This window comes from Bipolaris zeicola (genome assembly GCF_000523435.1).
Source record: "Bipolaris zeicola 26-R-13 unplaced genomic scaffold scaffold_289, whole genome shotgun sequence".
Classification (NCBI taxonomy): domain Eukaryota; kingdom Fungi; phylum Ascomycota; class Dothideomycetes; order Pleosporales; family Pleosporaceae; genus Bipolaris; species Bipolaris zeicola.
The window spans coordinates 1-27,028 of record NW_006912338.1 but is presented as its reverse complement, the minus strand read 5'-3'; the positions used below and the strand labels follow the sequence as shown (position 1 = coordinate 27,028).

General features: G+C 49.1%; 13 protein-coding genes across 13 annotated transcripts; 4 read left to right on the top strand and 9 right to left on the bottom strand.

Annotated features, from left to right (window-relative positions):
- Positions 1 to 4,638: 4,638 nt before the first annotated feature.
- Positions 4,639 to 6,207, top strand: COCCADRAFT_41170 (uncharacterized protein; the record flags this gene model as incomplete). The annotated part of the gene is made up of 4 exons (XM_007719224.1): positions 4,639 to 4,980; positions 5,159 to 5,411; positions 5,626 to 5,823; positions 5,876 to 6,207. 4 exons carry the CDS (start codon positions 4,639 to 4,641, stop codon positions 6,205 to 6,207), a joined length of 1,125 nt encoding a protein of 374 aa, XP_007717414.1.
- Positions 6,208 to 8,294: 2,087 nt separating this feature from the next.
- COCCADRAFT_41169 (uncharacterized protein) lies at positions 8,295 to 8,669 on the bottom strand (the record flags this gene model as incomplete). The annotated part of the gene is made up of 2 exons (XM_007719223.1): positions 8,295 to 8,429; positions 8,550 to 8,669. 2 exons carry the CDS (start codon positions 8,667 to 8,669, stop codon positions 8,295 to 8,297), a joined length of 255 nt encoding a protein of 84 aa, XP_007717413.1.
- An 886-nt stretch (positions 8,670 to 9,555) lies between these two features.
- On the bottom strand, positions 9,556 to 9,852 carry COCCADRAFT_109550 (uncharacterized protein; the record flags this gene model as incomplete). Its single annotated transcript, XM_007719222.1, has 1 exon — positions 9,556 to 9,852. A coding segment is annotated over one exon (297 nt), but the record flags the coding sequence as incomplete, so codon positions are not given.
- A 1,393-nt stretch (positions 9,853 to 11,245) lies between these two features.
- Positions 11,246 to 11,617, bottom strand: COCCADRAFT_109554 (uncharacterized protein; the record flags this gene model as incomplete). The annotated part of the gene is made up of 1 exon (XM_007719221.1): positions 11,246 to 11,617. One exon carries the CDS (start codon positions 11,615 to 11,617, stop codon positions 11,246 to 11,248), a length of 372 nt encoding a protein of 123 aa, XP_007717411.1.
- Positions 11,618 to 11,731: 114 nt separating this feature from the next.
- COCCADRAFT_30426 (uncharacterized protein) lies at positions 11,732 to 13,059 on the bottom strand (the record flags this gene model as incomplete). Its single annotated transcript, XM_007719220.1, has 4 exons — positions 11,732 to 12,226; positions 12,287 to 12,598; positions 12,661 to 12,886; positions 12,938 to 13,059. 4 exons carry the CDS (start codon positions 13,057 to 13,059, stop codon positions 11,732 to 11,734), a joined length of 1,155 nt encoding a protein of 384 aa, XP_007717410.1.
- Positions 13,060 to 14,279: 1,220 nt separating this feature from the next.
- COCCADRAFT_41168 (uncharacterized protein) lies at positions 14,280 to 16,358 on the bottom strand (the record flags this gene model as incomplete). The annotated part of the gene is made up of 2 exons (XM_007719219.1): positions 14,280 to 16,147; positions 16,196 to 16,358. 2 exons carry the CDS (start codon positions 16,356 to 16,358, stop codon positions 14,280 to 14,282), a joined length of 2,031 nt encoding a protein of 676 aa, XP_007717409.1.
- Positions 16,359 to 16,727: 369 nt separating this feature from the next.
- COCCADRAFT_109556 (uncharacterized protein) lies at positions 16,728 to 16,973 on the bottom strand (the record flags this gene model as incomplete). The annotated part of the gene is made up of 1 exon (XM_007719218.1): positions 16,728 to 16,973. A coding segment is annotated over one exon (246 nt), but the record flags the coding sequence as incomplete, so codon positions are not given.
- Positions 16,974 to 17,123: 150 nt separating this feature from the next.
- Positions 17,124 to 17,522, top strand: COCCADRAFT_30424 (uncharacterized protein; the record flags this gene model as incomplete). The annotated part of the gene is made up of 1 exon (XM_007719217.1): positions 17,124 to 17,522. The coding sequence occupies one exon, from the start codon at positions 17,124 to 17,126 to the stop codon at positions 17,520 to 17,522; it is 399 nt and encodes a 132-aa protein (XP_007717407.1).
- Positions 17,523 to 18,411: 889 nt separating this feature from the next.
- On the bottom strand, positions 18,412 to 18,939 carry COCCADRAFT_30423 (uncharacterized protein; the record flags this gene model as incomplete). The annotated part of the gene is made up of 1 exon (XM_007719216.1): positions 18,412 to 18,939. One exon carries the CDS (start codon positions 18,937 to 18,939, stop codon positions 18,412 to 18,414), a length of 528 nt encoding a protein of 175 aa, XP_007717406.1.
- A 1,355-nt stretch (positions 18,940 to 20,294) lies between these two features.
- On the bottom strand, positions 20,295 to 23,155 carry COCCADRAFT_41166 (uncharacterized protein; the record flags this gene model as incomplete). Its single annotated transcript, XM_007719215.1, has 7 exons — positions 20,295 to 20,352; positions 20,420 to 20,890; positions 20,971 to 20,997; positions 21,059 to 21,174; positions 21,386 to 21,446; positions 22,080 to 22,744; positions 22,796 to 23,155. 7 exons carry the CDS (start codon positions 23,153 to 23,155, stop codon positions 20,295 to 20,297), a joined length of 1,758 nt encoding a protein of 585 aa, XP_007717405.1.
- A 703-nt stretch (positions 23,156 to 23,858) lies between these two features.
- On the top strand, positions 23,859 to 24,326 carry COCCADRAFT_30420 (uncharacterized protein; the record flags this gene model as incomplete). The annotated part of the gene is made up of 3 exons (XM_007719214.1): positions 23,859 to 23,931; positions 23,987 to 24,132; positions 24,186 to 24,326. 3 exons carry the CDS (start codon positions 23,859 to 23,861, stop codon positions 24,324 to 24,326), a joined length of 360 nt encoding a protein of 119 aa, XP_007717404.1.
- A 758-nt stretch (positions 24,327 to 25,084) lies between these two features.
- Positions 25,085 to 26,119, top strand: COCCADRAFT_109557 (uncharacterized protein; the record flags this gene model as incomplete). Its single annotated transcript, XM_007719213.1, has 3 exons — positions 25,085 to 25,323; positions 25,401 to 25,780; positions 25,836 to 26,119. The coding sequence occupies 3 exons, from the start codon at positions 25,085 to 25,087 to the stop codon at positions 26,117 to 26,119; spliced, it is 903 nt and encodes a 300-aa protein (XP_007717403.1).
- Positions 26,120 to 26,291: 172 nt separating this feature from the next.
- Positions 26,292 to 26,804, bottom strand: COCCADRAFT_109560 (uncharacterized protein; the record flags this gene model as incomplete). Its single annotated transcript, XM_007719212.1, has 2 exons — positions 26,292 to 26,474; positions 26,577 to 26,804. 2 exons carry the CDS (start codon positions 26,802 to 26,804, stop codon positions 26,292 to 26,294), a joined length of 411 nt encoding a protein of 136 aa, XP_007717402.1.
- Between the last annotated feature and the right edge of the window lie 224 nt (positions 26,805 to 27,028).

The window sequence follows — 27,028 nt, the reverse complement described above, 5'->3', positions numbered from 1 at the left end:
ATTATATTGTTGAGTTGTATAGCTTTAGAAGTTTGCAAAGTTGGTGGGGTGCGTCACTCGCTTGTACACGTCACTCGCTTGTAAACTACGTTAATGCTACTTTTGAACCGATATAGGGACGAGGTATCCTTCATCTTGCTTATATGGTATTGTGGGTGCAGCTTCGTAGTATGAGCAGTCTAATTAGGGTTTTCTATGAGAAATGAGATTCGATTGGTCTCTAGAGATTGGAGTTATTTTTTGGAAGCTGATGTAGTAAAGGGCTAAAATACAGAAATCTTAATTTGACTAATTTTCTGGTCATATGATGAGGATGGATGGATTTCTTGATTTGGGTGAGGTGTAGAATAGGTATGGCAGTAGGTAGCTGGAGTGGCCAGGGGTCCTAGTCGTTACATTAACACATATAGCTGAATATGTAACCTTCTTCAGCATCGTTTGCGGGTTGTCGGTACGACATCATTTATCGCGCGCAATAACCGTAGAAATGTATCTCGGTAGATTCGGAAACTGTTAACTCAACCAAAGCAGCCCTTCGAGTTTAGTAAGCATTGGGCTTAAAAAAGCAGTCGTTAAAATTATGCATGCCTAGTTTTTGATTGACTATATTGCTCTTAGGTCTATTTTTTTTTAACCATACAATTCTACGTTGGTTATAAAACACGAACACACGCGAATATGTCTTATCCAATTGTTGTTTCTGGTCAATTAATCAAACTCCGCTCGCATCGAGATGGATTGCTTGGAAGATACATCCCGAACAATCCTATTGGCTCTCTACGATCTCGCACAATATCACCATCATCATATGATGCTTTTCAGCCCAAAGGGCCGAGTTATTTATCTTCCCATGTTACTTTTTGATCTCGATGTCTCTCAGACAAATGTCGATGAATCTTGTTGCCAAATGTTACGCTTACCGAGTTTGGTGCGTAACATGGTGTACGATCCGACAGTACCGGCTCTGCATGTGCATGGGCATTTGATCCTTGCACAGTGAGATTTTAGCGTATTACACTGCGGAATTCATTGCACCAAAAACGAGATCTGCTAGCCTTGTTCAGCAAAGGGCAGCTAGAGAAGCTCTAAAATACCTCAATTGTACTATAAGATATATGCTTGAGACCCTGAAACTCGCTAACTCGACGGTGAGGTGACCCTAAGGTGACCCTAGTGATGACACTAACTCCAAGTTATTGTTGCTGCCATTTTCCATGGATTATTGGTTAATCTGAGTGTATGCTATGCTTACCAGGGTAGAGGCTCATCGTGCAGTAGATTTTCCCTATGCGACTACATTGAACTGCATCCTGAGTCCAACCACGTGGAGACTCCAGCGTTGCCGGGTTTGGCCGAATTGTCTTGCGTCTAGGGCGTGATGACAGGCCCACTAGGTCCGTGAGTATTGATAATGTTCACTGCAAGGGCTGGACCTGTACTGACTGGTCATCGATATGGATGGAAATCCTGATTGAACACCGGATTGGTTTGCTGGCACGTCGATCGCCCGGAGCATTGGATTAATCCGTTGCCGTGACATTTGAGGTGGCCATTTTATGGTATGTCTGGATCGCATTGAATTGTTGTGATGTTCATCCAGCAGAACAGCTACGAAAATGAATGGGGTAAGAAGAGGCTTGGTCTGGATTCCTCCATACCAAATCATATCATGACGTCAGTCACGCGTTTGAGGGTTGGAGACGCTAAAATATGACAGCAGGCACCTGAATCCCTCGCTTCCACAGTAAGTAGTACGGGGAAGAGGGGCTTAGCTGTTGCCAATACCCAAGGGGGCTTCACCAAGGACTGAATACGGGTTGCATTGCGACACCAAATTCTGATAGCAAAGATAGCCACTTGGCAAACGCTCACACGAAATCTAAGTCTACTAACACATCGATGCAGTACACAGCCCACAGCTCGACATGGTAATGATATGACAACGAAGTATCCTGGGTTGTGGAATTCGCCAATCTCTGAAAAACTGTTTGGGTCTCGATCGCCGGGTTATCTTTACCACGAGATAGGCCAAGATTGAATCTCAGTCGGGCCACGGAACGTGGTGGTCCCCGTAGATGGGCCGGCCAATGCCGCTCAAAGCGCTGGTTTAATCGGCGTGCGGCAATGCTTATTATCATTGGAACCCAGGCACCGTGCCGCGTGCCGTGTTACGGCCCGCAGAAGCAGTGCCATACTACTTGTTCCTCGAGATAGCCGACCAGTGCCGTGCTTTGGAACGGTACCGAACAACGTACGATACTTACAGGCTTCGTGAACTTACGCATGGTGCAATGCCTATGGATGTCCATGGGTAGCTCGTGGATCCTTTTCGTATTTGCGGTACTCAGGATGAGACAAGGATATAATGAGACGCGCCAATAAGCCTGCTGCTGGAAGAGAGCCTAGAAGGTTCGCTGCTCAAGTCACATTGAGCCTGGCCTTACTATATGTCAGCCCGTATGTACATCGGGCCACGATGTTTAAAGCCCCCTCAAAGGACGCGTAATTCTACTGCGTCTCCACTCAATACCCAGGTGCTATCTACCTCATCGATCAGGAATGACAACATGTCCGCACGAACTCTTACCAGGGTATCATTTTGCTACAACCTATACTAAACTGAGTAGCTGGTCAAGAGAATCTCATCACCAATATGCCTTTAATAAGCAGAAGAAGTTTGAAGCGGTAGAGAACGCGGCTACTTACTAGAAACGGAGCACATGACCGCTGCTGAGGTCAAGTTTTCCTTTTCGAAATTAATGCTGGATCTGAGTTGGTGATTGCTTAAGACGACTTTATGATGCGAGAATAGGTTTCAAGTTGCTAGTGTCTTGTGTAAAGCCTGGTCACACGTTCGAAATTGACAAATGTTCATTCGAAACAATCTAGCAAAGCCAGACCCCGACCTAACATTTCCATTGATCCGGGATGGCCACTACCGAGTAACTCCCCGAGCAGTATTCCCATTATGGTTTAGCATTACTTTTTAGTCGGGAAACTCACCCCTGTCACCCTGTACCAAGACTTACTCCTTCTGCGGAAGTAGCTCGGGACGGGATTCTATGCAGCCGCTAACCAAACATCAAGGTTACAAGTGTTTTCCGCACCGTTTGCGCGGGCTAAAAGTGGGTCTGAAGGAGCTAGTGTGCGTGGCACGAATCCATGTCTTTGATAGCGCCCCTACTATAGTACTATAGAACTAGTAGCATTTGTCGGCAAGTTAGGGATCAAGGGAGGCGGACTAACTACAAAGGTCACATACGTTGGAAGAAAGGGATTACTAGCCATGCGGTGTTACTATGTATGTATTTGGTCACGATTGCTAGGCCGCATGTATTATAGAGCAGCAACGATGGACAACGGTAACTACTTACAGCAAGAAGCTAGCAGTAGAATCAACTCCCTATAACAACAGGCCGTATTTGCATTGCTTAAGCTGAGATGGGCTAGGGCTCCGTGAGAGAGTCCGTCGGCGGTACATCAACTGAGGGTCTGACTTCGGTAGCGTTCAGATTTGATCGAATAGCAGTTTCAGAACAGTAAGTTGAATCAACGGTGTTCGGCCTGAATCCCTAATCGCGGAAGATACCCCGTTCCGTCGGGCTCAAATTTCTCCTTTCTTTCTCATTGACAAATTCAAAATCGCATCTCGCAATTGAGAAAAAAATGATGGTGAAAGCAAGTAGGCCGCACTGAGCGCTAGTGACTATGAGGATGGAAGAAGGGAATGTTGATCACTACTGAGGTATAATCATGAAGTAGTAGCTCTAGCAGTGTCGCAGTCCATTAAGCATAGTCTCGTACATTCTCAGGCCAGTCTTAGTTGGATTAGAAGCTCCGGTCCAAGAGATACATTGCCTGGGCAGAAAAATACCTACATATATAAAACATAACCCCACAGGTACATCTACGGTATAGACCCAATGCGCTGAGAGAGAAGCGGTGATATAATAATGCGGGCGGCTTTACTTCGAAAAATTCGGTCTCGTATTGTATCACATCATTGCTTACGTTTGTGTTGATCGTAAGATTATCAGTCACTGGAACGATCTGCATTCAGCTGGAAAACCATTCTTGTCCAGTTAACGTTGATGGGACCAATACTGTTGCTGCTGCGATGTTCATTCCAAAGGTCTCACCAACTTGTAGTGAAAGATGCCAGAGCTAAGACAACATTGTTACAGAGTTTTTTGTTTTTCAATAGGCCGAGTTGTATTCATGTATAGAGACAAAATCTATTTATAGTGATGGAGGGCACCTGCCTGTTCTTGTTGTCCCCATGCGCAAAAATCTCTGTTTAATAACACTCTGAGCTTGGCCAGGAGCTAATGAGCGCGAACCCTATGTCAGGGGTAAATGCGCAGCTCCGTAACCAGGAGCCTCGCTGGGCCAGTCTATACGCCGGAATGCTTAGTCCCTTCTACCCTGGAGTTCGGACGAAGTTGGGACTAGAATCATCATGTCTGAACCTCGCATAAGTAAGGCCTCGACCCAAGTCTTTCAATCAAGACCGACCGATATTACTTAGAGGCAATCGCCATATCATAACTCTCGCTACCTCTTGACCATTCTGTACTCTCGTTTTACGTTGGACCTACAAACAAACAGCTCGTCACGACCTTCAATTGCTCAATGATGATGGAAGTTGAAGGAAACCCTTCTTACAAAGCTTTCGTCATATCTCCTCCGCAGGAAAATCAGGACACCCCGCAATTCTTCTCAGACTTGTTGATAGAGGCTCTTTACCTCTATGTTCCTGTGCCCTTTCACACAACACATACGCTGATAATATGTGTATCAATTATTCCCTTCAGCATTCCAAGCCATCACGGCCAGGTTTTCTATCATGCAGAAGCCTCATATGCGCAGTGTTGTGAAGGTCTGGACAGAAATTCGTTTATGCCTACAATTATTAGCACAGCACAGAAAACTTACGCCATGTACATGCCGTATCATCCGTGGAATTTTGAAATGGCTGGTGTATGGTTAGTTATTCTGGTCCATATGAGAATGTTCTAGCCCAATACTAATCGCGCTTCTCAGGCGGCAGGTACAGGTTTCCTCGGGGATTGGGCATGGTGGCTTAACCTGCGCACAGAGATCGACATTAATCTTCGATCAGATGCTAGGGTCTCCAGCATCTTCGTCAGATGGAGAGGAGATCTACAGCCAGGGCTATGACTCAAACTTCGATTCTAAGCAACATTTCTTCGTGGACGAATTCGTAGGATCTGTGCTAGGAACACCTCCAGCCGAACCACCGGTTGATTGTTCCATGCAAGATGCAGAAAGCCACAGTGTCATGCAAACAAAGCCCCTAGATAACCACGAATGTCCAATAACGAAAGTTGCGGATGAGTTCCTGAACAGCTTTTGCAACACAGAATCGTATATCTTGGCGACCGAGTTTAGTAACCGCCTTTTGAGTTCAACATTACCAGAGGGCACGTACTCTGAGCCTGCTATGCAGGCCTTCAGATGTTGCGAATTAATGGCTGGTCAGGCAAAGGAGCAACTGAAGAACGCGACCTTCACTCGGTTCTTCTCTCTGTGCTTCTTTCTCCTTTGGGAGGGACTCGCATGCGAACCGGGGAAAGCAGGTGCTCGCGTAGTATGTATCTTGAGAAAAAAATGGCGTGCAAATGAATTTCCTGCTGACAGTTATCAAGATCAATGCACGAATGAGGGAAGCGGGCTTTGAGGGAACTTCGCGTAGTCTGAAGACTCTCCGCGATGAGACAATCTTCATAAACCGGCTTGTGGCTTCCATTGAAATGTCACATGGGATAGGCGTTGCATCGCTGGTCTTCTATCACATTTTCGGTGAGAGCATTCGGCTAAAATACTTCCTAAGCTGCTGACTGAACATGCGTAGGGGCCTCAAATTACCGGCTTATCCGCCTCATGAATCGCTATGGTGGCGCTAAGAAGCTGCTCGCCATACGAAGAATCTGCGAAAACCTACAAGTTTCTAGACTTGTTGCCAACCCTCTACCCATTCTGCGGATACATGATCTGATAGGAGAACACATGCCAGACCTTCCGTATGTTCCCTGCAGTCTAGATCGATGCATTCTATTGACAGTTGGCAGCAACAAAGTAATCAACGCCGCGGTAGGATACTTGGATGTACACACCTCATTAGCCGTTGAGCAAGACCTGGATTTTCCTGGATTCGATCCTCAATTAGGTTTCTTGCAGTTATGATGAACATCTTGTCTATACAAGCCTACCTAAACCCACACTACTTCGTGATAACGTCGAAATGTGGTCAAGATAACTTGTGAAGCTAACAAAACGATGAGAAGTTAGCTAGCCGTTTGCCACTCGGGTACTCCCTTGTAGACTATCATTGAATTACCATGATGCTTATGAACAAGGATATGAGTAGAAGCGATCATTGTCAATCAGTATGGAACCCTGCCTAAGCACGAGCTGCTTACTTCTGTTGGTTTTCTGCCGAAGTAATCCCATCTCAATAGTTGCGCTAAGACGGGGATGAATTATGCTCTGACTTTATTTGCAGTACTCAATGCTTACTGTAGCTTATAAACCCACGTGTATAGTACTCTAAGCTAGTTTCTAGAACACCGCAATAGATTACATCCTACGCAGAATACTACATATGCGCTAGCATTCACGTAGACTAGTAAGATATGTCTGTCAAAATTTCTTGGTGATGGTCACACAGTTGGGAGGGTTTTTTCTTCTCTCACATAATGCTGCTGAACACTATAACCATTACCTTCCGGTTTCTCGCAATGAAATCTAGCCTGCTCTTCTTGATTGTGGTGTGTGGCAACTAGCATCTCTATAGCCGAAAGCCTGTGCGTTTTCATGTTTTATACGACCCATGGCTGGGCCACTTCACTTACGATTATCACATGAGATGGCATCCAGATATATCTAGACTAAGTTGAATAAAAGAGGAGTACACACGTGGTTGATGGTCTGTCCTATGACCGTGCGATACGATGATCCCCTTGTAAATGAGCAGAATTGCTAAATTTAGGTATAAAAGGAACGTGCTTTGTTTGAATCTAGCCGTATCATTGAGAATGTGGCCTCGGTATGCTACTATCATGGAATAGAGCACTTTCTCTTGCATCTAGATCTTTCGTTTTACCGAATACGACAGCGTCTCTAGCTCAACTTTGAAGATGGAGTCTAAAACTGATGAGTAAACCGAAACCGGCATCGTACGAGTACGCCTAGGAAGAAACAATGTATTCAGCAGTCACGCGCAAGACTATGGCCGTTGTGCAGGCAGTCTCGGTTGCTCTGAAACTCGTTTTGTCCATGCATACGAATGCACACTGTTCTTTGACCATAGAGCGCCTTTTAATACAAGATGATTTACATGGGCTTCTTATGAAATGTCTTAGCGCTGACCGCAAACAACCGACCCGCAGGACTTCATTTCGCTTTTAAATAGTAGAGTACCACCTGGTAGACATAAAAAGCGGTACTCTAGGTTAGGTTGTGCTTTATGTGGTCAACGGCACCACCTACCCGCGTCTTTCTGTTCTTTTTGTTTTTTTGGGTTATTTTAGCCCACAGAGAAGACAATACGCGTAAATTATAGAATACGTCTTAATATTATGACTGTAGTGCAAAGCTGGAAAATTATTAACATTCTAGCGTGTTAACGAATATGGGTAGGTAGTGGCCTGTGTAGAGTATTACTTTTTTTGACCATCGATTAAGTATCGTTTCTTTTCTGTGTAGAGGCTAGTAGGGTGTGCTCGGTGGTATGTTGTAGTATAAGCGCCAGTTAGGGCGACTTTTCTCTAGGTGAAGAACGTACAGATACATTCTTACCGAATGCTATCATCAAAGAAGAGGGTCTCAATTCTAGTGAAACTGTTCGATGATCATGCACCCACTTTGAGATTGATATCCGCTGCAAAGGGCGCACTTCGAGAAAAATAATTTCCTTCGAATTAGAGCCAAAAATGGTTTGCTGGAGCATATGCTTTCACTTTCAAACCCTTCTTATTTTCAGCCGACGAACTTCATCTCTCGTCAAATATAAAGTGCTCTTCTTATAAAAGTCTTAGTCTGACTGTTATCCGCACTCTTATCGATTCGCCTGACACCTTGATGCGTGTTTTCGGGTTACATAAATCATAATATTGTAATATACCTGGGCTAATATTATGCTTGGCCGATCATGTCCAGGACATGACAGATCGCTACAGGCATGAATTAAAGAGACCCCCACAACCACATCCCTCAAAAGTTCCTCACCCATCTCATGAAAAGCTTCAAACAGCTCATTTTCCTATCCCCCTTTAGTTCCTGCAGCAGCACCTGCTAAATCCCAGGTAGCACGACTCCATAACCAAGAAACCACCGCGGTTCTGGCAGTACCACTCGCACTTCTTAGCCCAATCAAGACGGCATCCAGAGCGGGCTCCAGGGCAAGCCTAGTCACAGTTAGCCTCTTGCATTTCAAAGACATTCCAGCATATAAGAATCCCAAAAGTGCCAAAGCCACAACAATAAAGACACGAGATGAATAAGGAAGGAGGAAATGGGGGACTTACACGAGGAACAAGTCCAGCAGCTTCCGCCTCAGCCTCTCGTGCCTCAAGCGCAGACATAGTCGGTGTGCCAGCTACAACGGTAGCGAGAGTGGCAATAGCGGTGATGAGAGTGAACTTCATATTTGCTGTTTTCTTTTCGTAGAAAAAGGACGAGTCTGAATTGAGTCTTGTAGGAGTGATAGTGGTGAAGAAGAGAACAGAAGAGATGTTTGATCGATACTGTGATGCTTCTACTTCCCAGTGGACTTCACTGCTGGCTTTTATACACATCTTGTCCTCATATCAATTTATTTTCTTTGCCTTGTTTTCAATTATTCCGCCCCCAAGAGGGCCATCATGCGGTCCATGGCTGTGCGGTGAATGCGATGGATGCGAGAAGGGCTACTTCGCGTCTGGGCAACATGTGTATGCAAGCCTCGTGTGGAGCTGACAGGCGCTTTCATTACGGCACACTCTGCAAAGACATGATGATTGACGTACATGTTGGGTATAGTGGTTGGACAGAGCAAGGGCACTGGCATCTCGGTACCTAGATGCGAAGATATCTTGCAAGGATGAAGTTTGGTGCGTTGTTACAACTTATCTCGCTTGCAAGTGCCGATGACGGTACATCGTCCACACTGCTTACACAAAAAGGTAAATTAAAATGGTCATTGTACACAGCATAGACACTTCTTAGTTTGTTACAGCTCCAGCACCGTTTACTTCCACAAGTACCTTATCAGTGTTCGCACTTGATTGTATCTACCGAAATACCCTGTGGCGCAAGCGATTGGCCAGCATGCGATCCTATAAAAAAAAGGTACCTGCATTCACATCTTTATCATCTAACCGAAAGGAAGAAGAAAAAACTCCCTAAACCGCGCCCCCACCCCCCTTGCGTGCGGCTGAGGGAAAAAGGCAAACCGGTATGTAGTTACCGTGACGCATACACATAAAAATGGCCGATGAACAAGCACGCCCCGCCCCCGCTCTCTCTTTCCCCTCTGTCCCCACAACATAGCTGTCAAGCCGTAAATCTTGGGGGGGCGGAAAATAAAGAAAGGGAGTTATTAGTGGTTGTCGCAACTTGGCCAGTATTTAGGCCCTCTGCGATTCGTAGATGCGAGATACGATGGCGGGAAGACGAGTGACATTCTGTTTGTCGTTGGGGGCCTAAAGTGTGCCTTGCTGCGGAAAAGGGTCCTGTGGTCGTTAGTGGCTGTTTTCTGTCACCATGAAAAAAAATGACACGATGTATTTTGTTTGATGAAATTTGGGGGGTTGTGGAGATGGCGTGGTGGAGCGTAGTGGGTGGAGGAGTTTAAGCGCGTGGCGCTTGGAGATGGAGGGGGATGGCGTCTGCCAGAGGTGATGATACGACGATGCGGAGGTGAGGCTGAACGATTCTTGTTCTGTATTTAGGACCTGAATGAGTTGTTCTTTGTGGTTATTTTGGGTCGCGGGGTATGTATCAGCCTTTGGTTATTGTGGTTTGAACGAAGACGGTCACTCGCATTAGTTGGAACCCAATTAGTGTTGATTTGTAGGGCAATCCTGAGCACCTATTACCCAAGATTCATTCTCAGAACTTATTTTAGCAGTAACAAGAGAAGGAACAGTATCCCCAGTTGCGATCTGCTAAATTCCATTTGATATAGTCGATCGCAGCCGAGGATCTTCTCACCTATTCCTACACTAGTGGAGCGGCTATCACAGGAAACACAGTAATTTAGAAAACACTCCCCACGAATCGGCGAATCTTGGACGTGCTGCAAAACCGTAAGCCCTAAGCTTCACCTGTCCACATGTCACATGGAAGGCCTTTAGACACGACGTTAAGCTTGAATGAACAAACAAACAACCCTATTCCTGCACCGCTAAGGTCAGAATGCACCTGCGAGGCGTTTATCATAACTAGCTAGTGATATAACCGCTTCATCTGCTCCAAAACTCATCAAGATTGATCTGAAACCCAATCACTCATTCACCCCACAAAATTCCAAGAAAAAAAATCTTTATTGGAACAACTACCATGTAAGCTATAATCTCCCTCCCATTGCCACAAACTCAACCTACTTCCTAAAAAGAAACCTCCCCATATCTTTCTCTCTCCATCTCCTTTCCACCATCCCATCACATAACCCCCTAATACTTCTCTCTCCTAGAGCGGATTCGAAGCAATAACAACAAAGCATCCCTAATTAGTCCCCCATGTTAGTTAAGTTTCTTTTTTCTGACCTACTAAGCTATTTAAGAAAGAAACGAAAGGCCTATATGTATAGAAAGAGAGAGAGAGAGAAAGAGAGATATCAAAAACTTACACCTCTAGTATCGCAATTCCCAGAAGTTACTGCACCGAAGTTACACTGGCATGGTTGCGAGTTTCCAACGCATGGCCCGCCAAAGCTGATGTCGGAGCCCCTGCAAGTGAAGGAGATTTGGGCTGTTACTGCTGAGAGCAGGAGCATGCTGGTGGCGAGGAGGGAGGGGAGCTGGAACTGCATTTTTTTCCCGTTGGTTTGTTGTTGTTGATGATGATGATAGGGGATTGAGGTAAGGTGTGTGTGTGTGTGTGTTAGTGCTGAAGTGGTAAAACTGTTGAGTGATATTGGGTGAGGTATAACTATAGTAAGTAGTAGTATTTATATAGTCATAGTTATGTACTTCTTATCATATAATTCTTTCCTAAGCCATATACATTGCGCGTATAGCTACTATCTACCAGAACAAAAGTTACGATTAAACCAGCTCTCGGGAGCTGATGCTGTGGTGGAGCAAGCAGGGAGTATAGTAGAAAGGCCCGAAAGGTACCTCAGACGAGGATAACGTGGTATATATGGTGTGAAGTGTATCTGCGGAATGCTAGTTTTCTGGTCCATATAAGCTGGTCGTGGCTCGCTGTTACAGGTGATCTGTTGGTGATTCCGCGGGTTCGCCACGTGACCATTCACCATCCAAATGCAGAGAGGACTCCTGGTATCTCCAACACAACTACGCGACCAATTAATCGTAGCGATTATCGGAATTAATTCATATTCGCATTTTTCTCCATGCAAGAAAAACCCAAACTCCTCTGGGGATTTCATGGTAAATATGGTAGCTAAAACTGCAACGATTCTTCAATCACTATTAAGAAATACATAAACACCGTATTGGATATCATTCACACCCGAAAAAAGAAAAGCGCCAAAAACACGTAATCAAGCAAATCTACCGTACCAGTCCTTTCCATGTTGCGCATCTGGTCCCTCACACGTCACGGTCCTCGACTTCTCTGCCTTCATAGAAGACCCCATGCACCTGGCATTTAGAATCTCCACCTTGAAATCGACTTGGACGTCTACGATGATGCGTTTCCAAGGATTCGCTTCGTCTTGATTGGTTACTCGTTTCTCCTGATCATCGCAGCTTGCTTCTTCGCATTCCAAGTCGTCAGGGGTTTGCAGGGCGTGCATGTGGCTTTGACGCTTGTTCATACTAGTAGATGTCTTCTCGTCTTGCTGAGCTTCGGTGCATCGCACGTTTGACTCGATAGCGTCATGCACAGATAGCATGTTTCCGCGGAGTAGACACCAAAAGTCAAGCGCGTTAGTGATGCATACTGCGAAACACGCCTCGCGTGTGTACCAAACTATGCGGGTTGTGGAGTGTGCGTCGGTAAAGTCGTGAAATTTTGCTAGAAGGGCTAGAATGACCTGGCGCACAAGCGTTAGTACTAGGGAAAGGGCTAGAATATAATGGCGTGTGTGACGTACGATAAAACTGCCCATGCCGAGTAACATCACTAGCTTGATCTTTTGTTTAACCGGTAGCGAGAGCGACGTGATCAGCGAGATCGAGATCGCGACAATGAATGCATCGCTGCTGAAGTTGAATATTGCATGTGCAATAGCAAACTCCTTGACGGTGCTGCAAACCGTAAAGAAGGCCACTTCAACCGCCAGCCAGCCGATGACGATGTATACTGCTGCACCCTTGATCCATTTCGCGGCGGTCGTTTCTTTGAGCATGCGAGCGAATGTCAATAGCATACATAGTTTTAATACGGACATCACGTTGTGCATACACTGCTGGATGTTAGCTTCATGTGTCGATCTATCTTTCAACGTGTCACCTGCTACCAACATACCTGCTCAGCGACAGCAATGGCTGTTGATTCTTTGATCCAATTATTGAAGCCATCTTTTTCAAATGCTTCCACACTTTCTGGTGAGAACATGTTGCTTCCGTCTTTGGCAGTTGTTGGAGTTAAGACCACTGCCAGCCCAGTGTAAAGTATCGGCACAGCCGTCATCATGATCCAGTCATCTACCGCGAACAGACCAAGGTTATGAACATGACGCCACCGGGAGAAGCTGGGATGATCTATTAGCCTCATGTACACACGATAAATTCTCGTTACTGACATTCGCAGCGTGATGGCAACAATGCCGATGCTGTACAGAATCCATGCCTGAAATACTAGTAGTCCCTGTGGGAGGCTCGATAAGTTGAAAACTTGCATTGCCAGTTCTTTCCTGGTCGTCATTTTTCGGAGATGTTTCGCTGCTAGAGGTGTGTTCACAATATACTGTGGACCCGGTCAAGTAACCAAGCTCTCAAGTTGTGTTATCTACTTCATGAAAATGGCCGTGAATTAGACGCGAACTAGATGCGTGTGTCCTCGAACCGAAAGAAACAACTGGATATAAGTATCGTGCTGCTGACTCGACTAATAAGGTTTGAGATGGGTTCGTCTTTTGGTTCGTCAGATCAAACTCGAGATCGCATCCTCTACTCGTCCGACACTGCTTACCGAAACGCCTCGGCCCGTCAAGGGGTCCCCGCAAATCCAGTCGAATTAGGCAACGAGTAGTACTGGTCGGGATTCCCAACCGAGGATCGACACAGCAGTCAATGTGTCGGCTAGGGAGTTCCAGATCCATACACCGGGAAATTCTCAAGAGCCCAACACGATGAATATTCTTATTGGTGAAGAAAGGCCGTGTGGACGTGAACGAAGCTTGGGCCTTTGTGGATCGCGGGATGGACGGCGACGGCGGCGGGAGCGGGATGTGGGTTCCGTCCAGCTGTGTGACGATCACATCTTAGTAGAGCAATGAATAACATACTTTATTGCAATGAATGAGGCGCTTCTCATGCTCGTATCCGACGCACTGGTCCGAAATTGAGAGTGCAAGTCTCGACACAGGAACGTGGGTGCCGGCGATAAGACTAGAAAAAGCAGTTATGGCCAAATGAAGCTAGCTGGTGTGTTTTCGGATGTCAAGTCATTCGATAAGAGAAAATGATGTCCAACACCCCGTACCCTCGTATCCCCCCAACGCCCCGTGAGGTCTAAGACCGTTCGATAGACGCGAGGAAAGTCTATTCGAGTAACGTTAACGCCACAACATTGAGTAATCAAAACGTCCCAACATGTGGTGACAGGATAGTTGAAATTATATTTTGTTACAAAGAATATGTCTCGGGTAAAAATATACAAGTACCCTCGAGAAAATAAAAGAGATATGAATCTAAACATGCTGATACCTTCAGCAGGGAAACCAGACAACACCATATGAGATCTACGCCCAGGACTAAGAAAAAAAGCCACAAAGTGGGCAAGGGAGTCAACACATGAAACCTTGCACGACGAATACAGAAACCGAGATTCCACAAAGAGACCGACAGGCATACGCCAAGTAGGCGCCAATGATCACCTCATGCGGAAGGGAGCGGGACAAGGATCAGGCACCAAACGATATGCTACTGAGCCCAACTACCCCTTCTAATGGCAGCAGTGCCATGACAAGAGCTGGTAAGATCTTCGTCAGCCATGTTGGGATGCTGTCTCGCCCACTCCTTGATATAAATGCGCAGCGCGCGCCAACGCATGCACGTTTCTTCAGTAATCTCAGAGTCCTTCAAGTTGCCGTCCTTCCCAAGGCGAATGTAACCGCGAGATTTGGCGAGATGGTCATCTTGCCGTAACTCGGAGATAGGAATGTGTGAAATTTTGGAGAGCTCTGTGTCGAATGGACGCGCCATGGATGGATAGCCCAGCGATAGATAATTGTAAACTTGGGTAACAAAATCGTCGCCAAACTCCTCTTCGATTGACTGCTCGACAGCAAGCTTCTCATCAATGCCAGCAAAATCCGATGGCGCGAATGTTGCGCCTGAGCTAGACGCTGGAGGAGTAGGCGGCAACAGACTCGCAGACGGTGTTGGGTAAGGTGAGATGGGATTTGGTATCTCTGTGTTGGGCGTCAAAAGACCAGTTGGCCCGCGTGGGGACTTGTCTCCGCCATTGACGCAGAACCCGCCCCACAAGCCATGAGTACTCGAAGCGCGGCTGTTGGCAGTAGACCACAAGGATGGTGTTGTGCTTGTTTGTCTTCCATTGCCTTTGCCGCACCACAGGCTTTCGCCTTTTTCAGAAGCAGCTTTGGACTGCTCGGAGAGATAGCACATGGCTGTCCTAACCGCATCACATCCTTGGGTAGGATCGAAACGAGATGGCTCAGGAGATTCGCAGCGTGGAAACTTAATATCTTGACCGAGCATAGGGGGACGGGCTTCTCTTCGCTGGCGCTCCAATTCGGGGTCTTTGCGTTCCTTTGCAAACTTGCTAGCCGTGGCAGCGTCGAGAAAGCCTGCGGGATTGCCAAAGGGGCTGAAAGCAGCCTTTACGTATTCAGTGGGCTTCGGCTTCTCTTTCTCGGCAATCTGCTCTGCTTGGTATTTCCGCATGGCTTCCAATTCCCAGTTCACGACAGTATATGGGGGCTCTGCCTCTGGCTCTGTTTGGGGCTTTGCCTCTGTGACAGATGGCTCCGAACCCTCTGTGTCACGATCTACGTAGTGAGCCACAGGCTCGTGAATATCACTGTTAGGGAATGCTGCCAACGCTTGTTCTCGAAGTTGCTTCTCAGCAGCCTTGGCAGCCAGCTCAAGCAAGTATCCAGCAGAGGTGCCGTCGGCACTCTCCCGCCGTCGGGTAGCCTCCTTGTACATGAAGGAGTGGTCAGGCCTGTAGGGAGGTGACTCGGTGGGTGAAGGCGGGGTTGATGCTTCGGACTCGGAAGATTCAATGGGGTCCAAGTCTGGCACGCGGAATGAATGTTGTGAAGAGCTAAAGTACGATCGGCGTCTACTTAGTGGCGAAGCGTTGCGTTGAATCTCCAGAAACAAGGGGTTTTGTGACATGTCATATGTTGGAGTGTTCACTGGTGGAGTAGGTGGGATTCCTAGTATTCTTGCTTTTCGGGCACTGATGGCTGACTCTGGAGTGGCCTCTGTCTTTTCGTAATCAAACAACACAGGCTCGTCGTCACCTGCTTTGCGGTGTCTCTGAGCAGTCTCGATCAGCTGGGGCCTGAATCTCTTAACAGGTAGCTTTCTCGGTACTGTGCCCAGGGGATTGACTTTGAACTTGTCAGTGGGCGATGTTTGCTCTTCCCAATCACGGGCAAATTTTTGACGACTGCTTCTTGTGGTCGTTTCCAAAGGCTGAGGGACAAAGCGGCGATTCGATCTGGTCGTAGTTTCCATAGGCTGGGGTGCAAATCTTCGCGGCACCTTGGAACTTGTGGCAGTTGTCTCAATGGGCTCGGGTATAAATTTCCGGTTTGCTTTGGAGCTTGTGGTTGTAGTCTCAAATGGCTCAGGTGCGAACCTACGTCTGGCTTTGGAACTTGAAGTAGTGGTCTCAATGGGCTGAGGCGCAAACCTTCGCGGCTTAGGCGCCTCAACAGGCTCCTGCCTGGCTTTGTCCTTTGAAGACGAAACCGTCGTCTCAATGGGCTCGGGCTTGAAGCGCCTTGGAGGTGCTGCGGAGTCCATCTTTATTAGCGTCGTGTACCCCCGACAAGTGGCCCCTTACGATTTGGTCTTGTGCAAATCGTTTATGTCACTGTTGGTGAGCTGCCAATCGCAGGTGTGCCTCTGGTGCGGATGCGCACGCGAGCGGGGAAGTCGATCGGGGAGGTGGATCGGGACAATCCGGGGCATGCAGAGGTAGCAATTCCCAGGTGGTTATGGTGTTGACGGGTGCAACAGGATGTAGTGTGCCTCTTGGGAACCGAGGTATATGCAGTCTATAGTATTCTGCTCGGGGGGTGGGTGGGCAGAGTTCAAGAGTAGGCGTGTAGGCTTTGGGCAGCGGTCAGTCTCGTGGGCATGGAGGTTGTGGGCAATGCATATGCACTCGACTCACCAGACCGCGTATCTCTTTTCCCACACGGCCAGGGGCTTGTCGAAGGGCGGAAAGCGTGTGGACGGGGCTCTGGCGGGCAACATGTGAAATATCACAGTGTCGAGCGGGCGGTGGACGGGGTGCAGGATGACGTATGGGCGACTGGGTCGCAGGTCGCGGTGACAGTCTAGGGGCGACCGCGCGGGGATTCGCGAATTTGGGGGAGACAAGAGGGAGGGATGGAAGGGTGGGGACGGTGTGGAGGGATATATGAGGCAGCGCAGTGTAGCGGTACGACGGCAGTGCTAGGGCCGTCGACGGTCAACGAGGCGCATCGAGTTGACAAGATGGTGATTCTTGTTGGGTCCAGAAGAGCGCTTCGATCAAGTCTCGACCGTTGCGCCTCCCCCTTCATGCCCGATAACTCGAAATTGTTCCATCAATGCACCGCGCCCACAGTGCCGCCGCTGATGCATCTGCACTCATATCCAAAAAAGCAATGCTCACCACCTGTCACTGAGTCTCTGACGCTGCCCGGCAGCAAGCCACACAGCGTGCAGCTCGTCGGCGCAGCAGAGCCGTCGAGTCAGCTCAGCAGCCAGCTCCCACACATATCCCACACGTCCAATTCGTCTAGCATTCCACGGCGCGACGACGGACAGCAGCCGGGTGGGTCGCTGGACGGGCTAGGCATTTCCATTTCCATGTCGAGGCCGCCGCCATGGATCGGGATGGCGTCGCTGACTGGGGGATCGACAAATGACATTTGGGTGCCATGCCCTCACCTCTTCAAGTACGACGGCCGGGCCTAGCATGCGAGTATTACTAGATACCACACTACTCTGCACGGGATATACCATGTACACACCCGTGAGCCTCTGGCACACGCGACCGTCGGCATGTGCAGCCAACATGACCGCCAAGCCATCGTCACGATGCATCGACTCGAGCAACGTGCTCTTGAGGCGCAACTTGTTCGCTTTGGGATCGGAAGAGGTCTCACCACGCAATACCGCACGGGTCCACGTTCCGTCGACAATCCACGCTGTCAGCCGCAAAAAATGCCTCTAGACGGATCCGCGGCCGCCCAAGGGGTAAATGCATGTTTCGCCGTTGTCTATTTGCAGGCCATCTGCTAGGTCAAGCCACGGTTGCACCATGCCAACAACGTTAGGCGACCGTCCGCCCACTGGGGGTGCTACGGGTGATGTCGGAGCAGCCCAGCAACCAATTTGCGCCTACACGGCCATCACTCGTCGCTCTGCCTGCTGCCGGATGTGACATCTACAACCGGACATTTCTCCCATTGTGCCTCGCCCACCGGTGACATGTGCGCCTTTTCTTCTTATTAGCACAGCATGCAATTGCAATCCTCGTCTCCTCAGAGCCTGACCTTCTTGCACACGACCTCACGTGCCCACCTTCCCTTCTACACGCATGCATGGGTGAATTTGGGTATCAATTTCAACTAAGAAATACAGGCAATATCAAACCTAGCTCCGGCCCAAACGCGCAGACGATGCGGCTAGCTAATTCCCGAAACAAGCAAAGTGCGCCCTCACTCCAATGCAACAACAAGCTCGAATAACAAACGCCCTGGAGCATCAAATACCACCCGGCCATGACCTGCTAACATGCTCGGTATCGAGGCGGTGAGACGTTTTCGTACCCAGGCACATACTCTCTCATCAACTCCTCCATTCAAGATGACAACCGAACACGCTCCGGAACGAGAGGCGATCCCGGATCCCCTCGACAATGCTCAATCTGCACACTGAGGCGCAGGGGTGTTTGTAGAAAGTAGTACCTTATCGGGACCCGCATAAGGCCTACCAAAAGTGTACTATTTCCTGGGCCGGGGGTTAAGCTGCGAGCAGGAGAGCTTGCACGGCTGCAGTCCCCCGACGAAGCCAACTCAACCACCATACTCGAAGACGAAAACTCGCTGCCCGTACCGTCCGAAACGGACGCGCCAGAGTCCGGCATCGATTCCTCGGATCCGCTGAGATCTCCAGACTCTCCACCACTCTCCTCCTCTTCCTCCTCCTCGCCGACGAGCGTGTTTCCATCGCTCTCGGCCCCGCCACCCTCGTCGTCGCTCTCCTTCGTGCAGCCGTATCCGCAGTCATAGTTGCAGTTCCTCGCCTTCAACTGCGGCGGTCTTTCCGGTGACACGGTGCTTATGTTTGGCTGCATAGGCGAATCATTGCCACCGTTGTGGTTGTACATTCTGAGGAAGATTCCCGAGGGCGATAGCTATGTCAGCGTCAGCATGAGTATTAGCCGGAGTATTAAAGTAGCCATCGCCCACTGAGGCATCGTCTACTCAAGGAGACACGACCTACCTACAAGGCTACGGATATAGCAAGTCTATATGCAATGACGCTTTCAAAAAGCCCCAAGACCAGACAAGACAGTAATGGCTCTCAAATGGTGCAAGCTAACATTACAGACAAAACTTCCACCCAAGATTTCGACTTGTTGGAAGAGTAAACCCACGATCACAACCACAGCGCACCACCGCATCTTTAACTTCGCACCCACAAGCCCATTAGCCTCTGCTAGCCGCCCATCCTCGACTCACACCCATCATACTCGCCACCACATAAAGTGACACGTCGACGATTTCCCCTCACCAGCCAGCCTAAAGCCATGCAGCCGACACAGGAAAAGGGACCTCTGGCATCCCGTCACTGGACGATCTCCACGCCTCTGCGCCATGTGAATCAGCAAACAGACGTCACGAAATAGGGCCAAAAAAGACCACCACACCGTCTTTCTTTTCCCCTCTTTCATACACCTCATCGCCTCCTCAGCTCCGACACCAGGGGCGGACCTCCCGCAGTCGTGATTACCCTGAATTACCCTCATGGACAAGGGGGGAATGAGGGCTACATCACCACATGTAGGCAGCAGGACCGAAGGTAACCGACCAAGGCCCTCTGCATTTCAGCCCCCATGGTCCTTTCCCCCCTTTTTTTCCCCCGCCCCCAATCACAATCATGGCCGTTTTTTAAAGTTCCTTTGCATTCCGCTCACCGGGGGGCCGCATCTGCATTCGCCTGGACGCCGTTTTCAGGCAAAGCGGAGTAAGAAAAAAAGTCTCCGTCGGTGAGAAGGATGGGTTTAGAGGACTTGCGAGCCAATGACGTGGGGTGGACGGGGATGGGATTGGCTGCCTCGATTTTATCTTTTTTTGGGTCCCTACGGGACTATGGCGTTTTATGACGGGCGTAGAGTTTCAAGGTGAGTTGGAATAGGAATGAGCTGAATGTAGATGAGATGACGTGATGTTTGAGGCTGGATGAGAAATGTTTGCCATGTGATTTTGTCGTCATAACTAACATCCTGATCGTACGACCGTAGAAATCCAGTCAGATGTATGGAAATTTTGAACTTTTTTTTTCTTCTTATTGGCTACTTTGATTTGTTACCCTGGTTCAAACATCTCGCATGTTCTTGTTCTTCTGTCCCTTCTATCTCCTGCACACAATGCATACAAAATGCAATAACAATCGGTATCTTTCTCCCTCGACCAAAAAAAATCCTACAGTTGGAAATCCTACACTCCGCCGCCTTTCCGTTTACTTATTATGCCACAAAAGCGTCCGTAGCGAATCCCACTCATCCGACTGGACATAACTATTATCTCCCCGTTAGCAATGCGATCCCCATCCCAAAAAAAATAACAATGGAAAAAATAACCCACATATAACTCATACTACTCCTCAGACTACTCTGCACACTCTCGGGATGCCACCTAAAAATATACATAACCATGGCCCAACTCAAACTCGCAAAAGCCGGCCATCCATTCCGCACAAGCGCACGCCTCATCTCCCCGTTTCCAAACAACTCCCAGCCTTTGACTCCGCCATGTTTGGCCCCAGCTCCAGCGGAGACTTCACGCGGCTGCACGGCGAGTTTGGCTAGGGCAAGACAGACGCGAGCGGCGACGTAGATGACGATTTGCTGGGAGACGGAGTTGTGGATTGTGCGGCCGAAGACGGTGTAGCCGCCGAGGAGACCCGCGAGGAAAGAGTCGTATTGGCGCTCTTTGCCGTTGGGCGAGGTGTGGCGGAGGAGGAGCATGGTGGCTTTGTAGACGAGGGCGAAGAGGCCGAGGTTGCGGGCGTGTTGGCGGGTTGCTTTGTAGACGAGGAGGCATTTGGAGCGGAAGCTACGACAAGGTTAGTATATTTTTTTCTCTGTTTTTTTTGTCTGTTCGCTGTGGATTAGGTAGGAGGAGGCAGATTTTACCTTCCTGATCTGAAGAGGAAGATCATTCTACGGGTAATGTTAGCGCTGGATTGTTTCTTCGTTCTGTTGTGGTTACAGATTAACATACACGAGTGCGTGTGGAAATCGCACTTTACTTCCATACACGATACCGTTCCTCACGCCTTTTACTAGTGTGAGGACATCGTGGTATTTGGGGTCTAGAGCAATCTTCTCTAGCGCAGCCTATTTTGATTCGCCATTCCTGTCAGTTATCAAGCACGACAAAGGTTCGCAGAAGGATAGCTCGGAGCGGAGTGTATGCGCGAGTTTTCGCAGCGAACGGGGCGACGTACATGGAGAGCGTGTAGTTGGTCCATGGCGGCGGTAATGTGTATGTGTGTATGTTGTCTTCGACTGCACGTGTAGACAGTAGGGGTATCAAGGAGCGTTGTACGTTCGTCTGCGATTGCGACAAAACGCCAGCGAGAGATCGCCAGCTGACGATGCGAGCGAGCCTCGGTTCAGAGCGCGCGCCAGTTGCAATGACGTCGAGTTGCGCCGTGCTATCTTGCAATTCACAATGCTGCAGCGAGACCGGGAATAGGGGGATAGAAAATCAGACAGTGATTATTGAAGAGGAAAGACGCGCATCCTAGGGCTGGGGCAGGAAGTGGGTTGGCGACTATGCTTGCACGGGTGTACCCTGAAGGTGAAGGGTCACAATCGCGTTGCCATCTGCATCCTCGGCTCCAATCTCACATTGCCGCTGCCGGTCGGCCTGGTTTCCCCACGTTGGAGCATCGTTTCGCACTAGACCACGATAGGAATAGACTGGGGATCACAGGATCCTGCTTTGACATGTGAAGGCTCGTGCAGAGTGCAGTTGACATGTGCTTTGGCGGGTTGTCGTCACTTAATAGAGCATATTGAAATGGTGTTTAGTAGCTAATACTATTTCTAAATATAAGAAATAACAGAAATAACTCTATAAGCTAGGCGTAAGACCATGATGGTATCTCTAAGACGATGCCTCAAATCTATGCTTCCTTTTCTCACAAACGCCCTTCCGTCCTCGTTCTCGAGCTCCCATATGTACCGTCTAGCTGCCTTGGACGCTCAAAAAAATGTTTACACCGTGCTACTCAGACCCGCGGCTGGGCCATCGCTTTTTCAACTCCTCATACACAGTGAAGATGAAAGCAGAACTGGGGATCGATCTTGCAACTGTGATACCGCATCCGCGATACATACCCTTGATGCCGTGTTGTTTCCACAGCGCCTTGCCTACTGCGGTGAAACTCGACTTTCCGCCTGTCAGGTGCTTGACGTCTTCTGTCTGCATTCGCGACTTGATCGTGTCGGCAGGATAGAACATAAAGTTGTATGCGCCACCAGCAACAGAACCGGAAGCCATGCGCTGCCACACACGGAGATCCTCGTCTTTGGTCGAACCGTTGATTCCCTTGAAGATGATCTTCATGCCCTCGTAGCCACCAAACCATGCCGCGCCGCCTCCTGTTTCCCTAATCAAGGTTCCCAGCTGACCGTGCCAGTAGCCGGAAAGACCTTGGTGGCGATAGATCGAGGCAATGACCCCTCGAATTGTTGGAGTAGCAACTACAGTGCCAGGGCTTTCTACAGGGACTTGCATCTTGCACTTAACAAGTTCAATGGGGGTGAGGAACAACGAAGTGATTGCTCCAGCGACCATGCCGCACCAGAGCATGCCTGAGTAGGGCAGGTCTCGTTCAGGGTGCCTCTTCAACTCTGGGTATACACCTGAGGCTTTTAGAGCATCCCCCGCTATGCGATACTATCGACCACGTCAGCGTGGAACATGGTGACTCAAAGAGGTGTAACTCACGCTGAAGAATAGGGTGCTGCTTTCCACCGCAGCCCCAACCAGAGGCGCACTAATGCCTCTATATATTCCCAGAAACCCATCGTGCTGCAGTGATTTCTTGAAGCAGTCCAGCGGCCCAGTGTACCGGAGCGGTATCGTGTCAGGCTGTGACTGCAGACGGACCTTGACCGTGTCGAAGGGGTACTCAATGTACTTGCCAACGATTCCGGCCGTTGATCCGCACAGAATGTCCTTTAGGGCCTCTTCTCCGCTGCTGGTTACATGTGCTGCAGCAGGACGCTGTGCGTCTTCCATGAGAATTGTATTGGGCAGCCCGCCTCTTCCGGCCAACACCCCCACCGAGCTCTTGTGTGCTTCCATCAATCTTCAATATGTATGGTGTATTTGAGTATGTTTAGGACGGTCAAAGTATGCTGGTGGGAAGCAGGGGCATGTTGGGTACCAAGAGTCGTGGGCGGTGAGAGGCGCGGAGATGAGTGTTATGAAGTCGCGCTCATGTCAAGGCTGGCGTGGGACAGCAGCGTACTGAAATTGCAAGTGGAGCAAAGTCAGGAGTGAAGTGACACAAGGAGAGTTGGACGGGACGAGGCAGCGGGCCGTGGGTGGTGTGCGACTATGGATGAATGCAACTACACGAGTCTGGCGCCCAACGTGATGCAATCAAGAAAGACTTTTCCCTAGCTCCAAAAAATCTTCAGGGCGTCGGGAGAGGGAATATATAGAAAGTATCAAGGGCGCAGCACCCCTTTGACCCGGACATGCCGCTGACACGGCTGCGATCGCGACAAACAAAAAAATGACCATTGCACATTACTACTCGATGAGGCATGCGCGTTTTCTTTTTCTAATCTTATCAGATCTGATGGAAGCATCACCGCCTGTCGCTGCACACGCCACCCCGCTTTCAGCCAGCCGTGCCAGCCGTGCCAGCCGTACCACTCTGACCCTGGACGCTTTCCGCGCTATCGATATCGGCTAAACTTTTCTTGCGCCGCGACTGTCGACTGCTTTGGCCCAGACGGAAAGACGCCGCTGAGGCTCACGATTGCCCACCACCATCACCATGTCTGCACCCGTCACAGTAGAGGCGCCTCCCGCCACGGAGACGGTGCCTGTCAAGGGCATGAAAAAGAACGGTATGCGCAGCATTGCGAGGACTTGCGCCACACCACCATCTAACCACCTGCGCAGGCAAGCAATGGCACGACAACAAGGCTCCATTCCGCCCACGGGCAAACCAATCTTCGTGGGAGAAGCGCCAGGCAGAGAGGAAGGCTCTTGCTGCAGTCAAGGCAAAGGAAAAGGAGCTCAAGGAGGAGAAGGAGGCAGAGAGACAGGTAGGCAATGCGATTGCTCAACTACGCGCCATCTGTGGCTGACAACGAAACAGCGACGAGTCGAGGCAATCAAGACCAAACGGGCAGCTAAGGAAGAACGCGAACGCTTTGCCAAGATGGAGGAGAAGATGCACAAGAGGCGCGTCGAGCGTCTGAAGAGGAAGGAGAAGCGCAACAAGATGCTCAAGTCATGAACGGGGTCAGTGGAAAATTTGTGGTAACACAGCACAATCCAACCGAAAAATGCCGCTTCGAAAGGAGGTTAAAGAAACAGAAGCTGGCAAGAGCAACCACCCTGTCGTTTCGACATGCAAGATGGACAGGACATTCTCAGTCTACGCTGAAAGGCAGTATGACACGAGCCTTCGTTTTTCCGAATGCAGGCGCAAAAAAAGGATACCCTGGGTTTCATAAGTGGATAGCAACTACCAATCAATTCCCACTATTTCCCGTGCAAACCTGGTAGCTTAGTAACAGAAATGGTCATGACGTGCATTGTAATAATTCTCCGCCTGAAGAGAGATAAGAAGGAACCATAGCTGCAAGCTCGGCAGTAGAACCAGACGCCTCTCTTCTCCATCTCCATTCACATGCTTGTCCGTTGGGGGTTAGCGTAACGAACCCCTGCAATGATACGCGACGCTCGGATGGCAGGCTTGCGACTGTGCAACCGCGCAACCACAACGTCAACTGGCTTCCCGGCCCTCGTAACCTCCACCATGACATGGAGGGATCGCTGCACTTACATGCAGGCCTGGCCGACCCCACGGCATTCCGCCCCACTCTCCGAAGCTCCAGCGCAGAAACCCGAGTGACGTCGGATCCCGTCAAGAAGTCGCAATCGCAATCTCATTCACACAAGCACAAGCACAAGTCGTCGCGTCACCACCACGACAGTCACGATGGCCATCATCGCCATGGCTCGAGTCGGCGTCATGCAGCCAAGGAAGCCATGCAGTCGGCTATCCAGATACAACCGCCTGCTAGCTTTGGAGACCTGCTAAGGCAGGCGCGCGGGAGTAGGGACACCAGCCCCAGCCATAGTCGCAGGCAGAGTGTAGCCCCAAGGCAAGCCGAAGGGAGTGCAAGTGGAAAGGAGGAAACTACACCGGGCATCACCATCCCCCCGCGGAGACCACTCCGGCCCGCAGATATAGAGCTAGAGGAAAAAAGGGTCGAGGCTAGAGAACGGTAAGTTTGCGTCATTGTGAATACTCCGCATTCTCATGCCATATCCGGAAGAAAGCTTCTTCTAACATGTCTCATAGTGAGCTCCGTGCCGCCCTTCAATCCCTCTCGGACCAGTCTCTCAAGATCTCGCGCCGCCTAGACGATACATATTACTCAGTCCTCGAGAAGATATCCGTCCTGCAACAGACAATTGGTACATTACATGAGCTGTCGGGTCTCACCAGAGAACTACACCAAAACTTCGAAGCAGACACTACAGAACTCGTAGATGATGTGACTGGCCAAGTTGAAGCATTCGACAACTTCGAGACACAGCAAGAGCAAGTCATCGGCCTTGAGGAGCGGATCAAAGCAGGAAAAGAAAAAGCAGATGCTCTGACTGCACGACTTGAACAGGCCAAAGAGCATGTTGACGCCAAAGCAAAGTTAGAAGCAGAATTGCAGGCAAAGAACACCAGTATGAATACGACGAAATTGCCCTGGGATTCAATCAAGCTAACAAATGATTTTAGATTGTATACGTATCTTCTGGAGTATCGTTGGCATCATAGCCGCCGTCTTCTTTGCTTTTGTCCTCTTCCATGCCTCCCGACCGGTTCCTGATTATGTTGAACAACAAAATACCAGACTGGATCCCGCATCTCGAGATGCCATCTTGAATGCAGAGATACCGGATATTGCAAAAGAAGCGATTATAGGACCACCAACACCCAAACGTAAACCAATCGTCAAAGTGGATAGTGCCAAGCGTGTTCTCAAGGACGATGAGCGTCTCCGTGCATTCGACGAGCTATAATATTTTCTATGGTTTTAAATTTCAAAGATACCCTTTCTTTTCCAATAGATCAAGTCATCCATCTTATATCAAACTTGAAAACTTGCACACATTTCTTCTTCATAACCAACAGTTCCAGTTCCTAATGCCCACTCTTGTCATCAAGTAACATCACATTTACGCCTTTCCAGCGTTAAAAACTCTTCCCATCTAGATGATCCACCTTGATACCCTCCAAATCCACATCCTGCAACATACGCACATTGATGCCCGTAATCCCCGGCATGAAATCCGCTTCTTTCGATCGCAACATGCAAGAGGACCCGCACGTACCACAGAAATAATGTCCTACTTTATTCGTAGCAAACGAATAACACTATACCTTCACATCAGCCTTTCCCTTTTAACCTTCTTTTCTCCAAACTTTCTTTCTGGATGTATGAAATGTAGGAGGCGGAATGGGGGGAAAATGTCATACCTTGAATTCCTCCAACGCCCCCTTTTCAAAAACAACTCGCTCGTTCGCCACGTAAATAAACATGTACCCGTTTCTCGCACAAATGCTGCAGTTGCATTGCTTTATCACTGCGTCGGAGGCGTTGAGCGGGGGTGATGTGGTCACGGTGTAGGTGAAAGCGCCGCAGTGGCAGGATGCGGTGTAGGAAGTTGTTGGGGCTGAGGGCGGGGGAAGGGTGGGTAGGGACATTTTCGTTTGATGTTTGACTAGTCTTTTTTTGATGGAGGGTTTGTACGTGTAGAAGAGAGAGATTGAATGGTTTCGTGGTGTGTTTTGATACTTTTGGTTATTCCATAGACGCATATATATATATATATATATATAACGTGGTTCACAAGCGAATCGGTTGCCCAAGCGAATCGGTCGCGCCCCACCAGCGCGTCAACGTCGACACTACATCACATTATGTCTCA